The sequence below is a fragment of the Oncorhynchus mykiss genome, chromosome 10 (assembly GCF_013265735.2).
Source record: "Oncorhynchus mykiss isolate Arlee chromosome 10, USDA_OmykA_1.1, whole genome shotgun sequence".
In the NCBI taxonomy this organism is placed as follows: Eukaryota; Metazoa; Chordata; class Actinopteri; order Salmoniformes; family Salmonidae; genus Oncorhynchus; species Oncorhynchus mykiss.
The window spans coordinates 42165304-42184252 of NC_048574.1; the positions used below are offsets into that span (position 1 = coordinate 42165304).

An 18949-nucleotide genomic window follows, 5' to 3' on the forward strand; every position below is an offset into this window, starting at 1 on the left:
TAGGGCAAACTCATCTACGAATTAGTGGTCCGGTGTCTTCTATTAAAACTTCAAATTGTAAAATGCACTCAAACATAATGGAGTAGGCCTTTCTAACTTATTAGTTCACATTTAAATGCTGCACGGCGTCTAGATTCAGTTGTATTGGCCATGTAGTCAGAGACTGTACACTAATCGCTCTTGCGTATTTTCCTGTAGCCTCATGGCGTCGCTCCTCGCCAACTCTATGCTGTGTGTTTTTAGAACACTCCCATTTCGTTTTGAGCTATATGAGCAGGATTTATCCACACAGCCATTTCCTTGCGGAGCATAACACGGAGTACTGTAAGATAGACCCTTGGCCTTTGGGGTTTTGTGTAAATACTGGGCTTATTTATATAATTTTTCATGTTTATGCGATTGCCATAAGTGAATATGTCGGTATCTACTACATCATGCGGATCTAAATGGCGTTTGCAATGTGCTATGCTTTTGCTTGCTATCGTGCGGGCCTCTTTTGCGGACATTCGATATTCTGTTCCCGAGGAGACAAAGACAAATCATATAATCGGGAGCTTAAGCAGTGACCTTCGTTTGGATGTTAAGCGACTGAGGGTTCGGAAGGCCCGAGTTGATTACCAGGGAGAGAAACGGTACTGTGGAGTAGACGTGGACTCCGGAGATCTCATTGTTCTCGAGAGAATCGACAGGGAGACGCTTTGTGAAACTACCTCACCCTGTATCTTGCATTTTGAGTTCATCCTGGAAAATCCTTTGGAGCTGCACAATATTGGGCTGGAAATACAGGACATAAATGACAACGCACCTCTTTTCCCCAAGGATTTAATCAAACTGGAAATAAGCGAATCTGCAACAACAGGCAGTAGATATAAAATAGCTTCTGCTCGAGATTTAGATTTAGGCATTAACTCTGTTCAAAGCTATGTGCTTGGTCAAAATGGTTATTTTGTTTTAGATGCAAAAATCAGCAAAGAAAGGTATATTGAAATTGTATTGCAAAATAGTCTCGACCGAGAGAAGGAAGGCGAACATTATCTAATGCTAACGGCAATTGACGGGGGGAATCCACTTCGGTCTGGTACTGTTGCAATAAATATTCTCGTAATTGATGTAAATGATAACGGTCCAATATTTTCGCAAGCTGTGTATACGGTAACCGTTTTTGAAAATTCACCACAAGGTACCTCCTTGCTCAAGGTAAGCGCAACTGATAAAGATGAGGGTGCGAATGGTCACATTACATATTACATTAATCATGCGTCTGAAAACACAAAGCGTTTATTCAATATTGACCAAAACAGTGGGGAGATTACTGCAATTGGCGAGATTGACCACGAAAAGGCCTCCTCTTATGAAGTGGAGATACAGGCGGAGGATGGTGGGGGGCAGGCCGGACACTGCAAAGTCCTCGTTGAAATATCTGACATAAATGACAATGCACCCACAATAACTGTGAAATCAGTCACCAATCCGATTCCAGAGAACATCCCAGCGGGCATTGAAATAGCTGTTATTAATGTAAAGGATCAGGACCATGGAGAGAACAGCAGAGTGAAGTGCAACATTGCGGCAAACCTACCTTTTAAACTCCAATCCTCAATTAAAAACTACTTTACCTTAATAAGCAGCGCCCCTCTGGATCGAGAGCAAATCTCTGAATATGATGTCACCATAATAGCAACCGATGGAGGAACGCCGTCATTGTCGTCAAGTGTTATTTTGAGTTTCCACATTTCTGATATAAATGACAATCCACCTGTGTTTGAAGAACAATCCTACAACGCCTATGTGACTGAAAATAACAAGCCTGGCTCCTCTATGTGTTCTGTTACTGCCAGAGACCCAGACTGGAGACAGAACGGCACAGTGGTCTATTCTCTATTGCACAGTGAGATCAACGGTGTTCCCGTGTCCTCATTTTTATCAATTAACGGAGACACGGGGGTGATTCATGCTGTGAGAGCATTTGATTATGAACAGTTTAGGAGCTTCAAAGTCCACGTTGTAGCCAGGGACAATGGTTCTCCTCCACTCAACAGTAACGTGACAGTGAGTATCTTCATAACAGATGAGAATGATAACTCTCCCCAGATATTATACCCTGCTCCAGCAGGGAACTCCTTGATGACTGAGATGGTCCCCAAAGCTGCCCTGGCGGGGTCCCTGGTTTCCAAGGTGATAGCTGTGGATGCTGACTCTGGACAGAACGCTTGGCTGTCATATCTCATCGTGAAATCGACTGATCCGGGACTTTTCACTGTTGGTGTCCACAGCGGAGAGATCAGGGCACAGCGGGACATTGCTGAATCTGACAGTATGAAGCAGAACCTTGTTATATCAGTGAAAGATAACGGACAGCCCTCTCTCTCTACAACCTGTGATGTATATTTACTCATATCAGATAACTTGGCTGAAGTTCCAGAACTGAAAGACATGGCTTATGAGGATAGTTCCAAACTAACTTCCTATTTGATCGTTGGTCTGGTCTCTGTCTCCACCTTTTTCCTGACTTTCATTATTCTCATCCTGGCCGTGAAGTTCTGCCGCAGTAGAAAGCCTAGAATGTTGTTTGATGGAGCAGTCGCCATTCCCAGCGCGTATTTCCCTCCCAACTATGCAGAGGTGGATGGAGCTGGAACTCTGCGCAGTTCTTACAATTATGACGCATACCTGACAACGGGCTCACGCACCAGTGACTTCAAGTTTGTAACATCTTACAATGACAGCACCCTGCCTGCAGATCAGACTCTGAGGAAAGAAAGCAAAGATCAAGATTCGTTAGTGGACACCAAGGACTTGAACGAGGTAGGATTGTAAATATTTGTGCTAGTACTGGTTGTTGTCATTTAATTTGAGCCCAAAAGCATGATTGCTTTCCTATAAATGTTACTTACATACATATCTTGCTTCATTGTTTTTAATTGTGCAAGCGGTTGATCGACCCTTTTTACTCTGAACAGCCTTTCAATACCCTCGGTCTACAGCGTACAATTTCAGCATTTCGTTTGAAATTCTTCATAACTGTAGGCCTATTTCCCCCATTATGACTTTGTCCCTGTTGTTTTCTGTTTTGCAGCATGTCTGTATTCATCATGACATCACCACGGGACTTCTTATAGGCTTAATAATATGATTATTAGATCAATTCAGCTTCACATATTGTTAATTTGATTATGCATATTACACATTAGCCTACAGCATGGCTAGGCATACGGTGTCCTACTCTGGTAAACGAAGCGTTCCTTTATTTAGTCAATGTTGATATGTAACACAGCGGGTCGCTGTTGGCTTACAAAAGCAAAAATACAGATTGAAACCCACCCACTCCTGCCCCCAATCCGTCGTTATATTTTGTGTGGTGACTGCTTTCTTGCTTAAAGCCTTTCACGTTGGATACCCTTACCAAGGTAGAGGTCATATTTGCAGAAGTTTTTGTATATATAGCCTATACTAAGAGGTTTGGGATCATTTGATTAATCTGAATTTTATTATGGAATATAAAAGAGGTTCCATATTGAGGCGAGGGCGATGGACCACCTTTGTCTTCCTATTATTGACCGTCCATCAGTGTGTCGGGGATATTCGCTATTCCATTGCAGAAGAAATTAAACGAGGTTCTGTGGTTGGGAGATTTTCTCAGGATTTGGGAATCGATGTAAAAACACTGTCCACCAGAAGACCAAGGATCGAATTCGAAGGTAGTACACGATACTGCGACATTAACCAGAAGAATGGAGATTTGATTGTGAACGAGCGGATGGACAGAGAGGAGCTGTGCGGACAAAGGCCGTCGTGTGCTTTGCATTTTGACTTCTTTTTGGAAAACCCTCTAGAGTTGCACCGTGTCACACTTGAAATCCAAGATGTCAACGACAATTTCCCAACATTTCCCAATGAAGTAATCAAATTAGAGATCCGAGAATCGGCCAATAAAGGAGAGCGATTTTCCATTGATGAGGCCCTCGACACAGATACGGGAGTCAATTCAGTTCAGGGTTATACTCTATCGGCAAATGAACATTTCACCTTGTCTGTTCACACAAGTGCTGATACGGGTAAATATGCAGAGATTGTACTAGAGCATGAACTAGACCGCGAAAAACAGGACGAACTATCACTTATTCTGACAGCTTATGATGGCGGAAAGCCACAGAAATCTGGCACAGTGGTTATACAGGTCCGGGTACTAGATGCTAATGATAATGTCCCTGTATTTACGCAGTCTATTTATAAGATGAGTGTGCCTGAAAACGCTCCATTGGGTACTGCCGTGGTCACTGTCAGTGCCAGCGATGCAGATGAAGGGGCGAATGGACAGGTTACATATGAATTTAGTCATATTTCTATCAAAACAAAAAATACTTTCTCTATTGATCCAAGAAGTGGAGAGATTAAAATAAAATCAATGATAGATTTTGAAGATACGTCGTCCTTTGAACTGCGAGTTAAAGCTAAAGATGGAGCAGGTCAGGCTGCTTCATGTAAAGTTATTGTCGACGTCGCTGATATTAATGACAACGCCCCAGTCATACTTATTAAGTCATTCAAATCACCATTGCCAGAAAACTCACCAGCCGGTACAGAGGTCGCCTTCATTTATGTACAGGACAGAGATTCTGAGTCCAATGGCAAAGTAATATGTTCTATTGAGCAGAACACATACTTCAAATTGTCCCCGTCAATCAAAAAACACATTTCCCTAATAACTGCTGTGGAATTGGATCGTGAGACACAGTCAGAATACAACATCACTCTTATTGCAACCGATGAAGGACATCCTCCACTGTCGTCATTTCAAACTATTACGTTAATTGTTTCTGATGTGAATGACAACCAACCTGTGTTTGACAAACAATCCTACAACGCCTACGTGACTGAAAATAACAATCCGGGCTCCTCTATGTGTTCTGTTACTGCCAGAGACCCAGACTGGAGACAGAACGGCACGGTGGTCTATTCTCTATTGCACAGTGATGTGAACGGTGTTCCGGTGTCCTCATTTGTATCCATTAACGGAGACACAGGGGTGATCCACGCAGTGAGAGCATTTGATTATGAGCAGTTTAGGAGCTTCAAAGTCCACGTTGTAGCCAGAGACAATGGTTCTCCTCCACTCAGCAGTAACGTGACTGTGAGTGTCTACATAACAGATGAGAATGATAACTCTCCCCAGATATTATACCCTGCTCCAGCAGGGAACTCCTTGATGACTGAGATGGTCCCCAAAGCTGCTCTGGCGGGGTCACTGGTTTCCAAGGTGATAGCTGTGGATGCTGACTCTGGACAGAACGCGTGGCTTTCATATCACATCGTGAAATCGACTGATCCGGGACTTTTCACTGTTGGTATCCACAGCGGAGAGATCAGGGCACAACGGGACATTTCTGAATCTGACAGTATGAAGCAGAACCTTGTTATATCAATAAAGGACAACGGACAGCCCTCTCTCTCTACAACCTGTGATGTGTATTTACTCATATCAGATAACTTGGCTGAGGTTCCAGAACTGAAAGACATGACTTATGAGGATAGTTCCAAACTCACATCCTATTTGATCATTGGTCTGGTCTCTGTTTCCACCTTTTTCCTGACTTTCATTATTCTCATCCTGGCCGTGAGGTTCTGTGGTAGGCGAAAGCCTAGAATGTTGTTTGATGGAGCAGTCGCCATTCCCAGCGCGTATTTCCCTCCCAACTATGCAGAGGTGGATGGAGCTGGAACTCTCCGTAGTTCTTACAATTATGATGCATACCTGACAACGGGCTCACGCACCAGTGACTTCAAGTTTGTCCGATCTTACAATGACAGCACGCTGCCTGCTGATCAGACACTAACAAGATGTCCAGATACATTATTAGAAGGGAGTATCACCACGCTCAACACTGCAGGAGAGGCGAATGAGGTAAGCCTTCACTCATCTGAGATACCACCGTTTATACGTGAGCGGTTTCATTATGTGAGAATGGGTTATGCATGATGAAAATACATTCTGGGCCTTAATGGCTTCTGCCATCCTATAGAAACAGTAGGTCTTATACTCGTTTTAGATGATAAGATCTTAGTAGGGTACAATGTGGAATTTATCCACTCATTGTTTTGTTTGATTGGTTGTGTTTTAAAGGTGATCGCTGTTTCTTCTCTTCTCTGTGAGGAGTAATTCACTAAGAGTTTGATTTGATGGAAGCAGTTTGCTCCTTGTTTGTTTGTGCTGTGGTTTCCTATAAATATAACAAGCAATGCAGTTTCGGTTGCTTTTAGTTGAGTTTGCCTGTGATGTTTTTTTCACAGATGTTCTATTGGAGTTGACAATAAAGCTTGATGGAGATAGGAAAACATGGTTTAGACTACTTTTGAAAAGGAATCCGGCATTTTATAATAAATGGATTGTATTGACCTGGAAAGAGTATTGAATGTATTTTGAAACTTGATTACATGTTGTTAGGATGTGTGTTCAGCGTTGTGCATTAAAGTCCCCATTGCATACCGTTGTTTTGCAGTCACCTCCATTTCAGCACCAGACCAGTGGACACAGAGATGACTGTTTTAGTCTCCTGAAGTCTAACGGTCGAAAACTCAAAGATAGAATGCGAAAGAATTAGCGTTATTTTGATGATTAACGAAACATCGATAGTGAAATCGACATGATCGAAATTTTCATGATGGTTGAAATATTTTATTATATCCAGGAAAAATACATGTTGCAACTAGTCTACTAATGGCTTATTGTGTGACTATTTAGGCACATTGTGTACGTTTCTCCTAATAGCGTACCTCATCCATGTCTTCTCATGATCATGTCACGATGAGGTTACCACTGATTTGAAGCCTATATCTTTCATGTTTTAGTAATGTCGTCTGCGTTTGGAGAATGTTATACATTCTAAGAAGTACACATGGAAAACAATATTAGCCTACGAGCATGCTGTTTTTCTGATAGACTCATGATGTCGCTTTCCACCAGCTAAGTACAGTTAACTATATACCTCCACCTACTACCGGGTGTAGGCTCCGTATAGCGCGTCGCATTACCATTTCTCTCTGAAAAGCGGTTAGACATTGTAATCTTTCTTCCGTTTGGCAATTGATTGTGGACAATTGGCCTTAATTGCTATTAGACATTAAAGATGGGCTACAAAGGCTTTACATTTTTTGAAAGAGCTTTTCGTCTTTCTTTTTGCCTTTTCTTCATACACATCAGCAAAGGAAACGTGAGCTATTCTATACCAGAGCAGGTGAAACGCGGATCTGTAATCGGAAATATAGCCAAGGATCTGAGGTTGTATGTTTCGCGATTGGGTGTTATTTTTTGGTTTAAATTACACTTCGTTTTTCACAGTTTGAAATACACATTCAAACATAAGAACCTATAGACTTCATCGGTTTCCTATTTAAATTTAGTACTGTGTAGGCTTTTCCGGATTTCTCAGTAGGCTGGTGTATCGCTGTTATCTATACACCAATTCTCAAAATCTTTAAATTTCTCTTTTTACATCACCATGTAGGTTAAAAAATTATTTATTCGATAGTAGTGTCATTTAGGTAGAAGCTTGCTCATTGCTTGTCTATGTCATTCTGATTCATATGTTTAACAGGCACTGCAACTGTTATTCGTCTTTAAGGAAGTCTGATTGTTGTATTCGACCATAGTAATTCTGACATGCAGTAGGCTAAGCGTGTTTTCTTACCCTGTTTTAGAGTAACTGAATGGAGGACAATGTTGAGTTATTAAATTAAATCCGTTTAAAAATAAGAACTTGACATGGACATATAGATACGTTATTATTCATTTTTCTAATTTCTCATTTCACAATAAATATATTGGAGTAGATTGAGATGTAAGCATATTGCGTTGTCGCGTTCTGAAACATCCTCATTGATAATTCAGCAACGCTTGAATTCAGCACCAGGCACGTGGACAGCGACTAAACTTATTTCCTTCACTTTAACATCAGTTCAAATCCTGCCAAACTCAAATGAAGACGGGAACACCACATGTTGGTTTGTTGAGTGAGGACACGTTGATAGCTAGTAGAATCCGTGCATTAAATTGGCTTAAAGGAGAAAGTTGCGACTAGTGTTAACTCAATGTTTTTACCTTATGGGACTGTTCCGATTCATGAAAAAGGAGTTCATACATCACACAAGCATTACTTTACAATATTTCTGTATAACTGTTTAGTATTAACTGAAGTTATAGGCTACATCATATTTGTAGGAATATATAATTATAAGATAGAAAACTATTGAAGTACATTGTGTGGTGTTTTTTTAATGACTCAGGATGTCGCTGTTCACCAGCTAAGAAAAGTTAGGCAGCCTACACTTCTCAACCCGCTAATTTATTAGTCAGAGGGCGGATACAACCTGCCGCGCCATTATCACCGAGCAGCAGTCGGCCAAAGGACCTAATTTCTTCAGTTGGGTAATTTATCTTAGCCAATATTTGTAGTGGCCTACATTGCATGATCATTTTTGTTAACCTTGTAATTGGAATATTTTCGTTTTGTACATCGAAAATGGGCTACATTGGATTTACAGTTTCAGCTTTTGTCCTCCATCTGGCTTTTGTTCTATCCCTGATACGCATCAGCAATGGCGACATGACCTATTCTATTCCAGAGGAGATGAAACGCGGATCTGTAGTCGGAAATATAGCCAAGGATCTTGGGTTGGATGCTAAAAGACTGTCGGCTCGAAAAGCTCGTTTAGAAGAAGATGGAACTAAACACTTCTGTGACATTAACCTGAATTCGGGAGATCTTGTTGTCGCTGAAAGAATTGATAGGGAGCAGCTTTGCGGTCCGAGGATTTCATGTGGGCTCAAATATGAAATGGTTCTTGAAAGTCCTTTAGAATTGCATCGCTTATCTCTTCAGATTCAGGATGTGAACGATAATTCACCACAGTTTGCAGATGATGTTATCAAATTGGAAATAAGGGAATCAGCTGATAGAGGTGAACGTTTCCCCATTAATGAGGCCCACGATGCAGATATAGGTCAGAATGCAGTTCAAAGCTACTCTTTACAAAGGAATGACCATTTTGTTTTGAATGTTCATACTAATCGAGATGGGGGAAAATACGGTGAGTTAGTGTTAGAGAAAGAGCTGGACCGAGAACAAAAGCAGGAGGTGACGTTGTTACTTACTGCTGTTGACGGTGGGACTCCACAGAGATCTGGTACTGTAGTTATACACGTCACTGTGTTGGATGCTAACGACAATATTCCAATATTTAGCCAGGACGTGTATAAGGTCAGTCTACCAGAAAATTCTCCGCTGGGCACCGTAGTAGATACAGTCCGCGCAACTGATGTAGACGAGGGGGCAAATGGCGAGGTAACATATGATCTAGGTCGAGTTTCTGAGGAGTTGAATAATTTGTTTCACCTCGATAGTAAAACTGGGGTTATAATACTATCTGGACCGATAGATTATGAGGAGCAGCCCATTTATGAGTTGCGCGTCCTCGCCAAAGATGGTGCAGGTTTGGTGTCATACACAAAAGTACTGATAGATATTACTGACGTAAACGACAACGCACCAGTGATATTAATAAAAACTCTAGCCAATCCAATTCCCGAGAATGTGTTACCTGGAACAGAGGTGGGCATCATTAATGTACAGGATAAAGACTCTGGGGGGAATAGACAGGTCCGATGCTCCATTCAACAAAATGTTCCATTCAAATTAAACCCCTCAATCAAAAACTATTATTCTCTGGTAACAACTAGTGAATTAGACCGTGAGATAATATCAGAATATAACATAACTATCACTGCCACTGACGAGGGGACTCCTCCTTTATCCTCCTCAAAGACTATTCATTTATCTGTATCAGATGTTAATGACAATCCTCCTGCGTTTGAAGAACAATCCTACAGGGCCTATGTGACTGAAAATAACAAGCCGGGCTCCTCTATGTGTTCTGTTACTGCCAGAGACCCAGACTGGAGACAGAACGGCACGGTGGTCTATTCTCTATTGCACAGTGATGTGAACGGTGTTCCGGTGTCCTCATTTTTATCCATCAACGGAGACACGGGGGTGATCCATGCTGTTAGAGCATTTGATTATGAGCAGTTTAGGAGCTTCAAAGTCCACGTTGTTGCCAGAGACAATGGATCTCCTCCACTTAGCAGTAACGTGTCAGTGAGTGTCTTCATAACAGATGAGAATGATAACTCTCCCCAGATATTATACCCTGCTCTAGCAGGGAACTCCTTGATGACTGAGATGGTCCCCAAAGCTGCTCTGGCGGGGTCCCTGGTTTCCAAGGTGATAGCTGTGGATGCTGACTCTGGACAGAATGCATGGCTTTCATATCACATCGTGAAATCGACTGATCCGGGACTTTTCACTATTGCTCTCCACAGTGGAGAGATCAGGGCACAGCGGGACATTTCTGAATCTGACACTATGAAGCAAAACCTTGTCATATCAGTGAAAGATAACGGACAGCCCTCTCTCTCTACAACCTGTGATGTATATTTACTCATATCAGATAACTTGGCTGAAGTTCCAGAACTGAAAGACATGGCTTATGAGGATAGTTCCAAACTTACTTCCTATTTGATCATCGCACTGGTCTCTGTCTCCACCTTTTTTCTGACGTTCATTATTCTCATTCTGGCCGTGAGATTCTGCCGCAGTGGAAAGCCAAGAATGTTGTTTGATGGAGCAGTCACCATTCCCAGTGCATATCTCCCTCCCAACTATGCAGAGGTGGATGGAGCTGGAACTCTCCGTAGTTCTTATAACTATGACGCATACCTGACAACCGGCTCACGCACCAGTGACTTCAAGTTTGTCAGATCTTACAATGACAGCACGCTGCCTGCTGACCAGACACTTAAGAAGAATCTAAATGACCCTCTTGGAGAAAATATCATCACTTTCAACACCTTGGGGGAGTGCGAGGTGAGATTTCACAGCTTTGACATTGTGACAAACGAAAATGCTTTATTTGTTTATTTAGCCGTTTTGCATAGTCCATCATATGAAACTATAGGTAGCTTACTTTATTGTGTGTTAGACTAATATTATTACAACAGTCTTGTCTCCTGTACTCTTTCAGTCATTTGATTCAGTCCCACTTTTCATCACTGATAATCTCTGAGGATGTATTTATTTTCCCGTCTTGATCCCATTTTACTGTGATTTAGTAAAACACGTAGGTCCGTTTCAGCACCACTTAAAAAACAGCAAAAGGTAAAGACGTGGATTATGTTTGAAAGAAACGCCGGATTTTAAATGCCTTTTTTCCCCCTTCGAAAACTGTAATGGGTAGAGACGTGAAATATGTTTGAAAGAAAGGTCTGATTTTAAAACGAACCTTTTCCAGTGATTATGTTTGGAATTACTTTCTTGGCATGGTCTTTTGAAGACTACATGGACAGACTACTTTGCCCATTGGTCATTCGATTGAGATGTTGACTCACGTGGGCTGTAACACAAAAGGCGATTCGTGTTTTTTACAATCCTGCATTTTGAAATAGTCTACCTCTGTTGATATGAGGGGTCCCATTATGTATCTTTAAAAACAATTAAACCCGGCATGTTTTCCTATGCGTTGAAGATCTTCTCCATGCAATTGGCGAGAGACTTGCACAACTATTTTCTGCAGTTTTATGAGACTACACGGAGTGTCGCTATTCACCAGCAGTAGCTTCTTAATTAATCTCTCCACCCATTCTTGACATTTCCAGTGAGGGAGGTGACATCATTATTGCAGTGTAAAAGTCTCCTGCTTAACATTTTAACGTGGTGCATTTTGATCTGGTGGTTGTAAACGTTTCTTCGGTTGCATAGCACTGATTTTTATCACACTAATCGGCCTAATTGGAATGAGTTGTGTTACCTGAAAATGGAATACAAGGGATTCTCGTTCTCTGCATCGATGTTCGGCCTGCCTTTGTTTCTTATCCTGCTGCACACCAGCTATGGAGACGTTACCTATTCTGTTCTGGAGGAGATGAAACGCGGATCTGTTGTCGGAAATATAGCCAAGGATCTGGGACTGGATGCAAAACGACTTGTATATCGGAAAGCTCGTTTAGATGTTCAAGGTAGCAGCAAGCGTTATTGTGAAATCAATCTGAATACTGGGGATATGGTCATCGCTGAAATAATAGACAGGGAGCAGCTTTGCGGTAGGAGGATTTCATGCACCTTAAAATACGAGATGGTTCTGGAAAATCCTTTAGAATTACATAACATAATCTTACAGGTAGAAGATATTAATGACAATAGCCCACAATTTGGGGAAGACAGCGTTACGTTTGATATCCGAGAGTCAGCAGTCAAAGGCGCTCGATTTTCGGTGAATCCGGCTCATGATGCAGATATAGGACTGAACGCTGTTCAAAGCTACACTCTACAAAGGAACGACCATTTTAGCCTGGCTGTTCATACCAACCCAGGTTCTGAAAAGTATGGTGAGCTCGTGTTAGACACAGAGTTAGATCGAGAACAAAAGCAGGAGGTGACATTAATACTTACTGCTGTTGACGGTGGGACTCCACAGAAATCTGGTACTGTGGTCATACACGTCACTGTGTTGGATGCTAACGATAATACACCAGTGTTTAGCGAAAATGTCTATAAGGTCAGTGTACCAGAAAATGCTCCATTAGGTTCGTTAGTTGTTACTGTAACAGCCATCGATGCAGACGAGGGGGCAAATGGAGAAGTGACGTACGGATTTGGACCAATCTCAGAAGAATTAAATAAAATATTTTCTCTTGACCCTAAAACGGGAGACATCAGGATAGCAGGACAGATGGATTTTGAAGAAGAATCCATTCATGAATTGCGGATCAAAGCCAAAGATGGCTCGGGATTGACTTCCTTTGCCAAAATATTCATAGATATTACAGATGTTAATGACAACGCCCCAGTGATATCTCTTAAATCCTTGACCAATCCCATCCCAGAGAACCTGTTACCTGGCAGAGAGGTGGGCATCATTAATGCATTGGATAAGGACTCTGGGGTAAATAGACAGGTCCGATGCTCCATTCAACAAAATGTTCCTTTCAAACTAAACCCCTCAATCAAAAACTATTATTCTCTGGTAACAACTAGTGAATTAGACCGAGAGAAAATATCAGATTATAACATAACTATCACTGCCACTGACGAGGGGTCTCCACCTTTATCCTCCTCAAAAACGATTCATTTATCTGTGTCAGACGTGAATGACAATCCACCTGTGTTTGAAGAACAATACTACAACGCCTATGTGACTGAAAATAACAAGCCTGGCTCCTCTTTGTGTTCTGTTACTGCCAGAGACCCAGACTGGAGACAGAACGGCACTGTGGTCTATTCTCTATTGCCTAGTGATGTGAACGGTGTTCCGGTGTCCTCATATTTTTCCATTAACGGAGACACGGGGGTGATCCATGCTGTAAAATCATTTGATTATGAGCAGTTTAGGAGCTTCAAGGTCCACGTTGTAGCCAGAGACAATGGTTCTCCTCCACTCAGCAGTAACGTGACAGTTAATGTCTTCATAACAGATGAGAATGATAACTCTCCCCAGATATTATACCCTACTCCAGCAGGGAACACCTTGATGACTGAGATGGTCCCCAAAGCTGCTCTGGCGGGGTCCCTGGTTTCCAAGGTGATAGCTGTGGATGCCGACTCTGGACAGAACGCATGGCTTTCATATAACATCGTGAAATCGACTGATCCGGGACTTTTCACTATTGCTCTCCGCAGTGGAGAGATCAGGGCACAGCGGGACATTTCTGAATCTGACACTATGAAGCAGAACCTTGTTATATCAGTGAAAGATAACGGGCAGACCTCTCTCTCTACAACCTGTGATGTATATTTGCTCATATCAGATAACTTGGCTGAAGTTCCAGAACTGAAAGACATGGCTTATGAGGATAGTTCCAAACGTACTTCCTATTTGATCATCGCACTGGTCTCCGTCTCCACCTTTTTTTTGACTTTCATTATTCTCATCCTGGCCGTGAGGTTCTGCCGCAATAGAAAGCCTAGAATGTTGTTTGATGGAGCAGTCGCCATTCCCAGCGCGTATTTCCCTCCCAACTATGCAGAGGTGGATGGAGATGGAACTCTGCGTAGTTCTTATAACTATGACGCATACCTGACAACGGGCTCACGCACCAGTGACTTCAAGTTTGTCAGATCTTACAATGACAGCACGCTGCCTGCTGATCTTACACTGAAAAGAAGCCCAACAAAGTTATTAGAAGGAAGTATCATCGCACTCAACACTGCAGGGGAGCCTATTGAGGTAAGACCGAACTAAAAGTAGATACCACTTTTGATTGTGTGCGAACGCATCTGATGTTATGATATCAGAATTGCTTTCCTAGTGTGTTAGTGGACTTTTCCTTAACTTCTTCTTTATCCTCTTGATTATGAAGTATTATGTAACGACATCAATATTAACTTTTTAATGCCTTTTCACAAGGGATATTCTTTCTATTTCGTTGTTGGTGTGTATACAATTAGGGATACTTTCCCAATCATGGAGTGTGTTTTCATTTCCCTTCCTGTAGTATCCTCATTGCCTACTACATTTTTCTTTAAGTACATTGACTACTTTGCCACGTTTCAGCACCAGGTTAGTGGACAGCGACGTAACCATCACTTTACCTTAGAGTATAGTGGACATATAATTGCTGGGTTTGATTAGTAATATGGATTATGCATCGTTGGATTTGATGTGGACCGTTGATATAGCTTATCTATGTGTTGTTGTTACTCGGCGACCATGAATAATCGGACTGTGGTAACAGTATGGAAATATTGAATTTATTTTTCCTATCTTGTAATATATGATTACAAAATGAGCTAATTGCGCACAACTATTGGTTTTGCTCTCTTCTCTTGCTAAGCTACATGAAACGTTCGTGATACTTCGCACAACACAAGGATGGGGGAAATATTGACCAAGATGATAAATGACGTGAACCTGTGTGTATTGTGACTGTTGTTTTCTGTAAGAACTCAGGATGTCGCTGTTTACCATACATAGAATTGCATGCTTTTCTCCACCCACCATTGGATTATTCAAAAGAGTAATTGCATCACTTTCACCGAAGAGCAGTCGGATAACAATCGTTTTACTATTCCTTTTGAGAGGCTAATATTGTACTCTTACGTTGCAGTATCATTTCGACTAGTTTTGAACTCATATGTTGACAATTTGTTTTATTCATCCAGAATGGGGTACACAGGATCTTCGGTTTTTACCTTATTGTTCCGCCTGGCTTTTTGTCATTGCCTAATGCGCATCAGCAATGGAGACTTGAGCTATTCTATTCCAGAGGAGATGAAACGCGGATCTGTGATCGGAAATGTAGCTAAGGATCTGGGGCTGGATGCTAAGAGACTTTCAGGTCGTAAAGCTCGTTTGGATATGGATGGCAGTCGTCAACGTTACTGTGACATCAATGTGAATACCGGAGATTTAATTGTGGCTGAAACAATAGACAGGGAGGAGCTGTGTGGACCGAAGGTTTCTTGTTCTTTAAAATACGAGCTTGTGCTGGAAAAACCTCTTGAATTACATCGCATAACTGTACAAATACAAGATATAAATGACAATTCACCACGGTTTCCCAATGCAGGTATTGATCTAGAAATTCAGGAATCTGCTTACAAAGGCGCACGATACCCCTTGGATGAACCTCATGACTCTGACATAGGATTAAATGGTATTCAAAGCTATTCACTGGAGAGGAATGGCTATTTTATTTTGGACGTTCAAACGAGCTCAGACGGAGGAAAATATGGCGAGTTAGTGTTAGAAAAAGAGCTGGATCGAGAACAACAACAAGAGGTGACGTTGTTACTTACTGCTGTTGATGGTGGGACTCCGCAGAGATCTGGTACTGTAGTTATACACGTCACTGTGTTGGATGCTAACGATAATAAACCAGTGTTTAGCCAGACAGTGTATAAAGTCGGTTTGCCTGAAAATTCTCCAACAGGGACTGTTGTAGTTGCAGTTAGTGCTAGTGATGAAGACGAAGGGGCAAATGGAGAAGTATCATATGAGTTCAATCGTATTTCAGATAAAGCAGCTAAACTGTTTTCCATCGACAAAAATACTGGCGAGATTAAAGTGCAGGGTCCCATAGATTATGAAGAAAATACAGAATACGAAGTGCGTGTCCAGGCTAAAGATGGGTCTGGCTTAGCTGGCAATGCAAAAGTAATGATAGAAATCACTGACCTAAATGACAACGCACCGGTAATATTGATCAAATCCTTTAACAATCCCATCCCCGAGAATGTGTTACCTGGAACAGAGGTGGGGATCCTAAATGTACAAGATGAAGATTCAGAGGGAAATAGACAGGTCCGCTGCTCCATTCAACAAAATGTTCCTTTCAAACTGAACCCCTCAATCAAAAACTATTATTCTCTGATAACAACAGGTGAACTAGACCGTGAGATAATATCAGATTATAACATAACTATCACCGCCACTGACGAGGGGTCTCCACCTTTATCCTCCTCAATGACTATTCATGTATCTGTGTCAGACGTGAATGACAATCCACCTGTGTTTGAAGAACAATCCTACAGCGCCTATGTGACTGAAAATAACAAGCCTGGCTCCTCAATATGTTCGGTTACTGCCAGAGACCCAGACTGGAGACAGAACGGCACTGTGGTCTATTCTCTATTGCCTAGTGGTGTCAATGGTGTTCCGGTGTCTTCATTTTTATCCATCAACGGAGAAACGGGGGTGATCCATGCTGTGAGAACATTTGATCATGAGCAGTTTAGGAGCTTCAAGGTCCACGTTGTAGCCAGAGACAATGGTTCTCCTCCACTCAGCAGTAACGTGACTGTGAGTGTCTTCATAACAGATGAGAATGATAATTCTCCCCAGATATTATACCCTGCTCCAGCAGGGAACTCCTTGATGACTGAGATGGTCCCCAAAACTACTCTGGCGGGGTCCCTGGTTTCCAAGGTAATAGCTGTGGATGCCGACTCTGGACAAAACGCGTGGCTTTCATATCTCTTCGTGAAATCGACTGATCCGGGACTTTTCACTATTGGTCTCCACAGCGGAGAGATCAGGGCACAACGGGACATTGCTGAATCTGACAGTATGGAGCAGAACCTTGTTATATTAGTGAAAGATAACGGGCAGCCCTCTCTCTCTACAACCTGTGATGTGTTTTTACTCATATCAGATAACTTGGCTGAAGTTCCAGAACTGAAAGACATGGCTTATGAAGATAGTTCCAAATTAACTTCCTATTTGATCATCGCGCTGGTCTCTGTTTCCACCTTTTTCCTGACTTTCATTATTCTCATCCTGGCCGTGAGGTTCTGCCGCAGTAGAAAGCCCAGAATGTTGTTTGATGGAGCAGTCACCATTCCCAGCGCGTATTTCCCTCCCAACTATGCAGAGGTGGATGGAGCTGGAACTCTCCGTAGTTCTTATAACTATGATGCATACCTGACAACGGGCTCACGCACCAGTGACTTCAAGTTTGTCAGATCTTACAATGACAGCACTCTGCCTGCTGATCAGACACTAACAAGATGTCCAGATACATTATTAGAAGGGAGTATCACCACGCTCAACACTGCAGGAGAGGCGAATGAGGTAAGCCTTCACTCATCTGAGATACCACCGTTTGTATGTGAGCGGTTTCGTTGTGGGAGAATGGGTTATGCATGATGAAAATACATTCTGGGCCTTAATGGCTTATGCCATCCTATAGAAACGGTAGGTCTACACTCGGTTTAAATGATGACATCTTAGTAGGCTAAAATGTGGAATTTATCCACTCATTGTTTTGTTTGATTGGTTGAGTTTTAAAGGTGCTCGCTGTTTCTTCTCTTCTCTGTGAGGAGTAATTCACTAAGAGTTTGATTTGATGGAAGCAGTTTGCTCCTTGTTTGTTTGTGCTGTGGTTTCCTATAAATATAACAAGCAATGCAGTTTCGGTTGCTTTTAGTTGAGTATGCCTGTGATGTTTTCTTCACAGATGTTCTAATGGAGTTGACAACAAAGCTTGATGGAGATAGGAAAACATGGTTTAGACTGCTTTTGAAAAGGAATCAGGCATTTTATAATACATTACTTTTAATTGACCTGGGAAGTGTTTTTAATGTCTTTTGAAACTTGAATATAAATTGTTACGATGTGTATTTAAAATCCCCATTGCTTACCGTTTTTCTTGAGGTCGCCTACATTTCAGCACCAGACCAGTGGACACCGAGGTGACTGTTTTAGTTTACTGAAGTCTAACGGTCGACAACTCAAAGATAGAATGCAAAATAATTAGCATTATTTTGATGACTAACGAAACATCGATAGTGAAATCGACAGTTTTCATGATGGTTGACATTTTGTATTATCCAGGAAAAATACATGTTGCAACTAGTCTACTAATGGCTTATTGTGTGACTATTTAGGCATATTGTGTACGTTTCTCCTAATAGCGTACCTCATCATGTCTTCTCATGACCATGTCACGATGAGGTTACCACTGATTTGAAGCCTATATCTTTCATGTTTTAGTAAAGTCGTCTGCGTTTGGAGAATATGATACATTCTAAGAAGTACACATGGAAAACAATATTAGCCTACGAGCATGCTGTTTTTCTGATAGACTCATGATGTCGCTTTCCACCAGCTAAGTACAGTTAACTATATACCTCCACCTACTACGGGGTGTAGGCTCCGTACAGCGCGTCGCATTACCATTTCTCACTGAAAAGCGGTTAGACATTGTAATCTTTCTTCCGTTTGGCTATTGATTGTAGACAATTGGCCTTAATTGCTATTAGACATTAAATATGGTCTACCAAGGCTTTACGTTTTTTGCATTTGCTTTTCGTCTGTCTTTCTTCCTTTTCTTCATACACATCCGCAAAGGAGACGTGAGCTATTCTATACCAGAGCAGGTGAAACGCGGATCTGTAATCGG

The 18949-nt window shown here is 41.8% G+C and overlaps 3 protein-coding genes across 9 annotated transcripts in view; all 3 read left to right on the top strand.

Moving 5' to 3' along the window:
* Positions 1 to 310: 310 nt before the first annotated feature.
* Positions 311 to 18949, top strand: part of LOC110533900 (protocadherin gamma-C5) — a 140403-nt gene continuing 121764 nt past the window's right edge. For 3 of the 7 annotated variants that reach the window (XM_036990316.1, XM_036990334.1, XM_036990347.1), the window contains exon 1: positions 311 to 2805. In XM_036990316.1, coding sequence (XP_036846211.1) covers positions 415 to 2805 — 2391 coding nt within the window. In that variant the 5' untranslated portion in view covers positions 311 to 414. Of the gene's footprint in view, positions 2806 to 8372; positions 10920 to 11736; positions 14275 to 18949 lie in introns of those variants that run through there. The other 4 variants (XM_036990299.1, XM_036990317.1, XM_036990310.1 and 1 more) reach the window with 3 other exon arrangements.
* LOC118966776 (protocadherin beta-16-like) lies at positions 3351 to 6127 on the top strand. Its single transcript, XM_036990349.1, has one exon. It carries the CDS (start codon positions 3491 to 3493, stop codon positions 5975 to 5977), a length of 2487 nt encoding a protein of 828 aa, XP_036846244.1. The 5' UTR covers positions 3351 to 3490; the 3' UTR covers positions 5978 to 6127.
* LOC110510568 (protocadherin gamma-A11) lies at positions 15078 to 18013 on the top strand. The gene is made up of 2 exons (XM_036934441.1): positions 15078 to 17619; positions 18005 to 18013. The coding sequence occupies exons 1-2, from the start codon at positions 15211 to 15213 to the stop codon at positions 18011 to 18013; spliced, it is 2418 nt and encodes an 805-aa protein (XP_036790336.1). The 5' UTR covers positions 15078 to 15210.